General features: G+C 39.4%; 1 protein-coding gene across 1 annotated transcript; it reads left to right on the top strand.

The window, feature by feature from the left end:
• The first annotated feature begins 1053 nt into the window (after positions 1 to 1053).
• RNASET2 (ribonuclease T2) lies at positions 1054 to 7822 on the top strand. The gene is made up of 5 exons (XM_039379564.1): positions 1054 to 1246; positions 4879 to 4983; positions 7395 to 7461; positions 7578 to 7671; positions 7749 to 7822. Exons 1-5 carry the CDS (start codon positions 1218 to 1220, stop codon positions 7820 to 7822), a joined length of 369 nt encoding a protein of 122 aa, XP_039235498.1. The 5' UTR covers positions 1054 to 1217.
• The last annotated feature ends 2316 nt before the right edge of the window (positions 7823 to 10138 follow it).

Genomic DNA, 10138 nt, shown 5'->3' with positions numbered 1-10138 from the left:
CTTGCTACTGTTTTCAAAGACGAGTGTTAGCTTTTCAAACTTCCCTCACTATTTTGGAGAAGCGCGCCACAGACGCCCGTGTCAGCATTTCTCTGTTCCCCTTACTGGGCTTGCATTAGTCAGTAGAGTCCTCGTTGTACTCTCGAAGACCTCTGTGCCGCACAAATTCTCGGTAGGAAACCAATTACTACTAAAGCCTAGAATATGCTAAAGAAGAACCAACCAAAACAGCAAAACCACGCACATCGATTCTGTCTTCCGCAGCCCCCCGGCGCTCCTGCGTCGCTCGCGCTCACATGAACCCGCTCGCCGGGGCGCCCGACTGGCCACGAGGATGCCGCGGGAATGCCACCGCCCCCCGAGCGCTCAGCCTGGGGGTCTGAAGCAGCTGGCAATCCCCACTCAGGCCGCAGTGAGCCGCCGCTGTGGCGGAGGGAGGTGCCACTCCCTCCGCCCTCCCGCCCGCCTCGGGGCGGGGCTGTGCGCGGCCCGCAGAGAGGCCCGGGCGGCTCAGGCGGCCAGGGCAGGGCAGGACAGGACTAGACAGGAGCGGCGGGCGGAAGGTAACGCGGGCGGGGGGGCTCCGGGCAGGGCCACGCAATGGGGGCTGAGGTATGGTGAGGTCTGAACGCGAGGCAGCGAAGGTCGGATTTGCGAGTCCCCTGCCCGCCGTGGGGCTGCCTGGCCGTGGCAGCAGCCGGGCAGGAGCAGGTTGTGTTCGGCCCGCCCCAGGTGTGTCTGTGGAAGCCGGTGAGATTCTTACTTGCGCGAAGTTAGGTGGGACTTGCAGGCCTGGAACGGGCTCAAATCATGTTAGGTTTAGTTTTCTATGCCTTAAATTCCCTGTGTAGCACATCGGAAGTGAGCCAAAGGCATGGTAGCATTTCTCAGAGCTGGGAAGACTGTTAATAGTTCGTTTTACACTTGGCATTAGCTTTGGCATGCACCCGTCGTTTGCGGGCATCCCGCTTCCGATGCTCGGGTGCTTTGCATTTCTTACAATTTGGGAAAACGCCTCTGTAATGATCTACAGCAAGCGCTTATGGTGTCGGGAAGTTCCATCTCGTATCAGTGCCCCGAGCAGAGCAGTGTGTCAGTGTGCGAGGGAGGCGAGGTGGCGCCGCCCTCGGGACTTCCCCAGGAAGCCAGCCACTGAAACCACTGCGGCTCGAGTTCTGCCTTGAATTGTACTTTGCAAGAGAAGTAGCGAGGAAGTAATGCTAAAAAGCTTGCTGTGGCAGTGGACGTGAGTATTGCTTCTTTAAAGTGCTTTTTGTAGTTACTGAGGCTATCACTCGTGCTTGGGATGAATGGTTAGCTCGGGGTCAACTGTGGAAGTAAAACTTGCTGGAGCTAAGAGCATTGTTATAAATTAAATTAATGCTTCTGGTATACGGTGTTGTTACTCGGCTTGTCTGACTCGTTGTGGCAGAGGCGGTGCGCGTTACCTTGTTTGGGATGCGACCAAAACCTTGGGTGTTCATTTTTGGGCCTTTAGACTCTAGGCTAGCTGTCCTAGGTCTTATCGTGGACATTGCTGTCAACATTTAGCAGCGTCTGTGCTATCTGATAGCCATGGGAGTCCTCTGCTAATGCTTGAGTGCTCTTCTGCAGTCTCTTCTCTATTCTGGTTCTATGTGCTGAATTAAAGTGTAGAGCTGGAAATTTTGTGTAAATCTGGGGTTTATTAGTCAAAATAGTTGCTAAAAGCAAAAAAAGAAAATACGGGAGCAGAATATAGGTGACTAATCGCTAGTGTCCCAAAGAAGCATGTGCTATGTCAGTAGTCCCCTCAATATGGTATATTAGAATTCAAACTGTGGTGAATGTGTTAAAGAAAGATTTCCTCTAGTACACTCTAGTCTTCCATAAGTCTGGGCAGATAACTTTGATAACAGCATGGAACAATGCTAACATAGCTGAAAGTGACCTTATCCTGACTGATTTGCTAAGAGGCACACAGACGTTTTGTGCCTATTCCAGGTATAGTGAACCAAGTGTCATCCCATAGCTATTCTTACTCTTTGGAATGTTATCCATAATGAACATGATTTGGTAGCCTAGTTCCAAATAATAATTTTTTGTATGTGTGCAGGTTTCATTTTGAAGTTTTAAGTTTTCTTCATTATGAAGTCTTTTAGAACATCATGACTTTTTTTTTAACTTTCATATATGAAATCCCAGTTTCTTATTAGAGAGGAATTGGTGTAAGAGTTGTTAAATTGATTCTTTCTTGTATATGTGCAATTAGTAACCTAGTGCAATTTTTAGCAAACAGAAGCAATTTTTATTAAAAACGGATGTGCTTCATACAGCTTAGCTGTTAAGATAGTTTTAATTTGGATGTGTATTTCCTCAAATGTGCATCCTTTGGGTGCTTTTCCAGTGAGATTGATGCACTTTTCACCTTTCACCATCAATGTCACAGTCCAGTAAAAGGTCAGCTTGAGTAAATCATTGTTTGTCATGATAGTTGTGGTAGCTGCAGTATTGTCTTCCGAGCTAAAACGTTAGAATTTATTGTTTATCAGTGGAGAAAAAGGTAAGTTAGAGATTGGGGCTTTCAGCTTTGCTCACTGTCTCTGTAGTCCCTATGTTCTGGCTGCAGGATGCAGAGCAATATGCAGAATAAATCAGCACATTCCATTGTTCTGATAGCAGCATTTTTTGAAGCCCCCTTTGTTCCAGGTCGTTTTTTGATCGAGTGTAAGAGTCCTATGAGAAAGAAGGGTAGTTGGCTTGATATTTTTTTCAGCTTAGTCACTGGAAAAAAAGTTTCTGCCTACCTGCCTGCCAACTTAACTCATACCAGTTTGCAAAAGAAATGGCATAATGCTTGCTGGTTTATTTTGCTTTCATAATTATTTCCTTAAGGTGTTTCCACACCTATGTGCAATGCAGCCTTTTTTGGTGATGTGTGGCATTACTGTCTGTTAAGTGGTACTTTCTGCTTTTTATAGGTAGGGCAGAATCTTACATGAATCTCACAGAATCTTACACTCCTTACATCTCTCAGTGTTTTATCTTGGGTACATAATTTATCATGCAGAAACGTAGTCTTGCTTGGTTGGTTTTCAGTCAAAAATAATAGTAGATGAAAGAATTTTAACGGGTCTATAAGGGAGAATCTCACGTCATTAATTCCTGCGGTTCAAGTGATGTGAGTGGAGACCACTTAAAATGCAGAAGTCTTGGGGAAATTGGATACACAGCAGTTAATTACTTATTTGTGACTTTTTTTTTATACACTGTGTGAGTATAGGAATTTCTTTAATACAACATATATGTCTTGCTTCGGTGGGCTTTTGATAAAGATCAGTTCTACATTATTGATTGCTTTGCTCTACAAGTAGCACACTCCAAATGATCAGAAAATTAAAAGTTGGCAACTAATATTTATCTTCTAATATCTTCTATTAGGCTAAGTACCTAGTAATGTATTCCTTACAAATTAGAGAGGCATTAATATATGAAATAGAAGAATGTCTTAAAAAGTGTTAGTTTCTTCACAGTTTAGCAAAACCTGCTGATAAGTTTAGCTGGTTAGTTGTTATTCTTTGTTGCCCAAACCCCTCACGGAGTTTTGAAATCTCCACACGTTTTGCAAGCTGGGAGGCTGCCTCACTGATTTCAGCTCAGCCATGACTTTTGAGGAACTGCAGGGTGGGGCTTGTGAGGGGCCTGCAAGCTGGGTCCAGAGCCATGCAATAACGGTGAGAAAATGGACTCTTGTTTATAATGAGCTGTGGGTCCGAATTACATGGAGTTTTCTTAAGTTAGCTTTAATGGCTGAATCAGCAATGTCTTTACTGGTGTCAAAACAGGCTTTATTTGACTATTATATGGATGAATTAAAAAAAACCTTCATAGAAAAAAGAATCTGACTTGTGTAGTGAGTGGTCTTAGAAGGGTCACCTAGATTACATGCAGTGTCTTGTAGTGCTTTATTTTAAGGTTCTTGTTTTGAGAAGGTTGGAAAGTAGGTTTGGTGAGGCTTTAATAACTGCATGTAAATACACACATGCACATCTGTTTCTAGGAGGTAGCATTGGAAATGCTGTGAAATATCTGGCAGATACAGGAGACGGTTGGAGTTTTTTGACCTGTGCCAAGTGAAAGTCCTTCTGCTGGTGAAGATTAAGTTGATTTTTTTAATCCCCTGATTTTTAAGGTCCATTAGTAGGCAAATTGTGTACGGTTTCATAGAGGCTATGTCAGATTTATAATAAGAACAGAAACTAATCTAGTTTTAGCAGAAATTTTTTTTAATACCAGTTTAGTAGTCAGCTGGCATTTGGAGAGAATTTGGACATCATCTTTGGGTTCCTGTATGTTTCTAAGATCAGCCTTTTTCAATCCAACATGAATATTCAATATTAAGTTCAAAATTTCTTTAATTAATCACTTCAGGCATTTAAGCTGACCACAAGTAGAGTCTTAAATTAAAATGCAGTTGTGTAAAAGATTTACGTATTTCTATTTATTGGAAGGTGACTCTATTGGCACTGTGTGCAAGTAAAGGAAAAAAAAAAGAAATTATGATCTCAACCTTGATGCCATTAGTTTATGAAAATTAGCATACAAGCTGGGGAATCAGGCACAACCTTCAAAGAGATACCCTCAGGCACATGGTGTGACTCTTGGTGATCCTGTCCAGGGCTAGGAGTTGGACTTGATGATCCTTGTGGGTTCCTTCCAACTTGGCATATTCTGTGATTCTGTGTGAATCTGTGAGATCCTCATTTTACCCATGGTTGTAAATCTAGCCTAGAGTTACACTGTTGCCTGGTGTTTCTGAGATAGTAGTGTTTTTCTGCATTTTGACTTGTAAGTGCATTGGATAAGTAACAGATTTCTTCTTTTAACACCTTTTTACAGCTATCTGATTAACAAAATGAAACCTGCAAAGCTGCACTGTTGGATTCTGGGTTGGTTTTCTGTGGCACTATGTTGTTGGTGTACTTCAGATAAATTCACTCAAAGGTAAGTTATGTTTTAAAAAGAAGTGTCTGACAGCTCATTCTTAAGTGCAGATCAGAATGGTTTAACTTCTAATGAGGTAAACTTTCTTATTATGTGCTATTTTTGATGAATTATTCTTCTGCTAAGTGACTGTTAAAATGAGACGTCTGCATTAACTGGAGGAGCAGGGATCATGCCTAAGAAAACCTTTACATTTATTAATGTACCAGCATGAAAAAAGAGGGAAACTTAAATTACATTTGTTGCACTTAAAACTTGTGCAATCTTGTTTTAAACACGTCATTTAGACTTGTGCTGTAGTAATGGCAAAAATCGGAAATAATTTTGAAACCTATAACAAAAAAACTGTGATCATCCCTATGGCATGAACTGTTTCATTATATATCTTTTTTTCTTCCTTGCTCATTTCTCTGTTCTGGTAATTTAAAATTCCTTTTCATATGGCATCCCAACTGGGGCTGGATCAATGCTGCACAACCTTTTGGTGGTTGCTGCACTTAGCAAAATCTAAGTTTTAATACCGGTGGGTCACACCCCAAATCACAGCCTTCTATGGTAAAAGCTCAAATTCCTATTGCATTATATGAGGAAATAAACTTTTCACCTTCTTTTCAAAGCTTTGGCAAAAGAATGGTTAAGGGTGCCTAGATCAGTGCTGAACTTCATATTATAGCTGCAATGCCCCTGATTGGTAGCTTAGACACTGTGCTGCTGTTTCCTGAATCCCCAGGGCTTAGGCTGTGCCTTGGCATCTTGGCGACAGGAGCAGTTCTAGAAGCACGTTCCTGAGCTGCACTGGATAACTTGGGTCAAAAGAAAGGGAAATACCTCTGAAGCTGGATAGGTATTGAAAATGGCTTTCCTTGGATTCCAGTTCTGAGCTTAAGTTTCTAAAACTTGCTTTGTTTAGTAAGTACAGTTTTCTGACCTATCCTTAGCCAAAATGTGTATTCTAGGAGAACTTGTTTTGGCATGAATAACATTGCAGAAGTTCAGCTGCTATTTCAAGGACAGATAAAAGATCTTTCCTAAGGAAGGATTTTTTTTGAGCAAGGAAACAAACTGCTCTGCAATATAGAGGAATTCCTCTATTCAAGTTTGCACAGCAACAGCAAAGACCCAGAGAGAAGTGTTAATAGCTTTCATTGTGGTTCTGCCTGGTCAGAGCTATTCTCCTAAGTTAAAAAACATAAATACATGTGAATGCTTAAGAGAAAATGTGTCCATTGCAAAGTAGAAAAACCAGACGAAAAAAATTGAGAAGTGATGGAACACGGGATGCTCCCTACTTTTTCAGGTTAAGAAGTAACCTCCCCCTTTTTTATTTTTTTTTTTTGTAATATAACCTCTGGCAAGAACTGATGACAGACATGTGACTATTAGCTTCTAGAGAATAACAATTTATTTTGACAGTTCTGCACATAATGCTGTCAGTTTGAGCAATTCACAGTTCTGTTGATTTTTTTCTCATTTCTGTTTAATCACTTTGTGTGGTTGCTTAATAGCTAAATCTATTTGCTCTAGTGTCTGATGCAACAGGCTTATTTACTTCTAGTTTAACCAGAATAAGTCTGCTCCAAACTGTTGGAAAATACCTCTGTAGAAGTGTCATGATATAGGCTTCCAACACTTTTTGAACAAATTTTTGAAGGGTTTTTTTTTTACCTCTGCATAGGAATAAGATAGTACTGGTGCCTCTGTGAGTTATAGATCTCTTATTCTAAGAGGTTTTGAAACAGATATGCTCTTGTAAAATACACAATAAACCTTTGGTTCTTCCTCAGGCAACCTAACCTTAAGACTTTGTCATAGTTTGATCATTTGTTAAATGTTGAAAAATTACTTAATTTTTAGTAAGCATTTAAAAAAGGTACTGTTTGAATTAAGTATCTATAAACTGAGAAAGTCAACATTTTTGAGGTTTATGATTTGTACTTTTCCTTTTATTCTGTTTTTTTTTGTTTTTTTTTTTTTAATCTAAAAGTTGGGAGATGCAAGACCCAGTTACATCTCCTGTAGTGTCAACTGCATTATTTGTGGTTGGTAATCTTTCTTTTCTAGAAGAGTAGTTACAGTTCCAAGAAGGCTGTACACTTTTTTCCCCCAGATAATATGCTTATCAAGAAGAACTAGAAGATTCTTAATATCCTTAAAAAAGACACCTTTTTTAGAAAGTATTAATTATTGTTGTAAAAGTGTGCCAGTAAGTGCTCTCCTAAATATAAAACAGAACAATGTATTTCTTCTATATTTAGGAAATGGAATACATATGGACATAGAGTGCCAGAAGGAGAATTTGTTTAACAATGGGGGGGTATTAGCAGGTTTCTAGTTACAATGTTTCTCTGTGCTTTGTTAGTTTTAAGTTCTTTTTAAAATACTTGAGGAAGAATAAATTTGTCTTTCTCTAGTGACAACCACCCTCATACCTGGAAAAAGCTTTATCTTGCTCATCATTGGCCAGTGACTGTATGTAAGGTGAGATTTTTTGTAGTTTGTTCTCTTTTATCCTAACAAAGGTAGCCTTGGACAATAAATGTGTGAAAATAGAATGAATAAAGGCCATAAGCATTTAATCTTATATCTTTATAAAGGCTTTGGCTGATCTTGATGCAACTCTTGCTACTTCCCCTGCACCCCAGAGCAACTCTAAACAGGACAAGGTTGTGGTGCATTACAGATACAGTAGTGAGTATAGGACATACTGCGCGCTAAGGTTGTTAAATAATTTGTTAGTCGTAAAGTTAATCCCAGATTTTCACCAGACCGTAAGAAGACTTGCCTGCCTTGTTTGACTGAAGACAACAGACCAGTACATGAACTGTCTGCTGCACAATAAGTTTTTTACCTTTGTAGTGCGGGCTCCAGTATGTCAGTGATGTCATCAAATACTGATTCGGTCAGGAAAAAGAGAGCTATAAAGCTGTTGTGGCAGGTGTCTCTGAGTTTTGAAGCAAAAATGAACTCAACCCTCCAAAATATGTCTGTCAAAAGCACTGCTAAGAGGTCTACTACTTGTGTCCTTTCTGCTATTAAATGCCTATTACTATCTGATAAGTAGAACACTTTTCCTGTGGTGGAAATACTCAGAGGCCTCTTCTCACACAGCGAAGTTAAAAATATGCAATACTTCTAAATGAAAGACATGATCAGATTTACTGATCACAGTAAATGACACAACGATAATGAACTTTGTGGATAATGGAGGTGCTTCAGTTTCAGACAAATGTCTTTGGAGCCAAAAAGGTGTCTTCAGCTTATTACTATATTAGAGTCTTATTTTTTGTGGTACTTTTTTATTTCTCATTCCTATTTCTGGAAATACATATGAAAGCAGTAGCAGCAAAAGTCTCAAGCTGCCAAATATCTGAGGAGAAGTAGATGTACTTTACATTACTTAAATGTGGAGGGCAAGTATCAGCAACAAAACTCAGATGTGCATGACTGATTGAGGCCAAGGACCAAGACCAGTGTTCTTTTTATTTTTTGCTTGCCTGTTTTTGAGGGGAAATAAGGACCGATTTGATGCAATATGTGTCTTATTTTCCATTGATTAAACATAATTTTTACTGACTTCAAGCAGAGACGTGTTCAAGAGTTTATAGTGCCTGGCACAAGTGGGTGTTCAGTCAGGAGCAGTGCAAACCCTTGCTTACATGAATGAGATGTGAACAATTAAAAAAAAAAAAATCACATTAAGACACAAACCAACCAACGAATCAAACCTCTACCAACCAGTTTTCCCACTATATATTTATGCTGGCTACTCCTCTTAATTCCTGCGTGGTGCTATTGGTAAATTGACAAATAACGTTTATAACCTTCCAGTGAATTTATAATGAATAATTAAAGATATTGAGCATCAGAAAGTGTAGGCATTCTTCCACTTGGTTGATTCCTTATGATCTTCTGTAGTAAGAGGTAAACAGAACCATTCAAAGAAGTGAAGAAAAAGTGAAATTAAAATAATTGTGAGGTTTTTTCCCAGTTTCACGTCACTGAGTCTTATGAAGAAACAGAATCTCAACTGTAGTCCCATAACAACTTTTTTTGTTACATAAAAGCAGTTCCTAAATCCAGCTGTGGGCCTTTTTTTTTTTTTTTTTTTTTAGGAATGTAGATCCTTCTGCATGTTTGGTGTATTTATATATGATAACTGTTTTGTTTCAGGGAGTAAATATTTTTACTGTCATTCTTCATATTAAAACTGTTGACATGAAGTTGAAAGGAAAAATAGCTGTGTGAAGCAAACTACAAAACTCATTTATGTAAAAAACTTGTGAGACACTCCTTTCTGAAAGTACTTATTAGTTTATGCTTCCTGTATAAAGGAATCTGATTATAGACTCTTTCCTACATAGTATGTACTTGAGAGGATAAACACATGAAAGGTTTTAACTTATCAGCTTGCGCTAGAAATGTGTTCAACAAGAAGTAAATTTGTTTTATTTCCCTCCTCCTAAATTTTTTCAGCAACCTTAGGTTCATTCGTTGGTTTGTTTTACCCCTGGGGGTGGGGAGAAGGAGGAAGGGGAATAATTACACACTCTTTGGGGGAGAGAAATTGAAGAGGTAAGCTCTCTCCACAGTTTCAAAAGCAAGGATTTTTCATAGCAGTTGTGATGTATCATTACAAAACAACACTTAAAATTGATCTTCATTAAACAGATGGCTTAGTTAAGCAGGGTGGTTGGAAGGGAGAGCAGGATTAAATATTTCACTTCCCAGAAGCTTACTTTTTATTTAAACTTGGTGTATCCACGTGATCCAGTAGCACTACGCTGTTGTCTGTACAAGGTTCTGTACCAAGGGACTTGTAACTGGGGCAACTCAACAGGTAACACTTCTGTGACAGTTTGATGGATTTTCACTTTTTTGGCATTTCAGAGGTGAAAAAAGCTTCCACGCTTCTGGCACATGCTGTTTGTGCAATGTCTTGCTCTTACAAATAGGCTAAGCTCTCTGCTGCAACATTCTCTCTCAGCACGGTGGGTGCTTTAAAGTCTTACTGGCACTTTTCTCAGTTTTATAGATCATGTATAGTTAATTTGCATTTTTTTGATTATCATACTATTTTAAAGCAGGAGAAAACAATGTTCCTTTTTCAAATTAATCTAGATATATAAGGCTTTCTGGGGTCCAATATCTCTGTGAA

Source organism: Pipra filicauda, unplaced genomic scaffold (genome assembly GCF_003945595.2).
Source record: "Pipra filicauda isolate LSUMZ 115617 unplaced genomic scaffold, ASM394559v2 scaffold16_size7369187_pilon, whole genome shotgun sequence".
NCBI classification, from domain to species: Eukaryota; Metazoa; Chordata; class Aves; order Passeriformes; family Pipridae; genus Pipra; species Pipra filicauda.
This window is presented reverse-complemented; position numbering and strand designations above follow the sequence as displayed.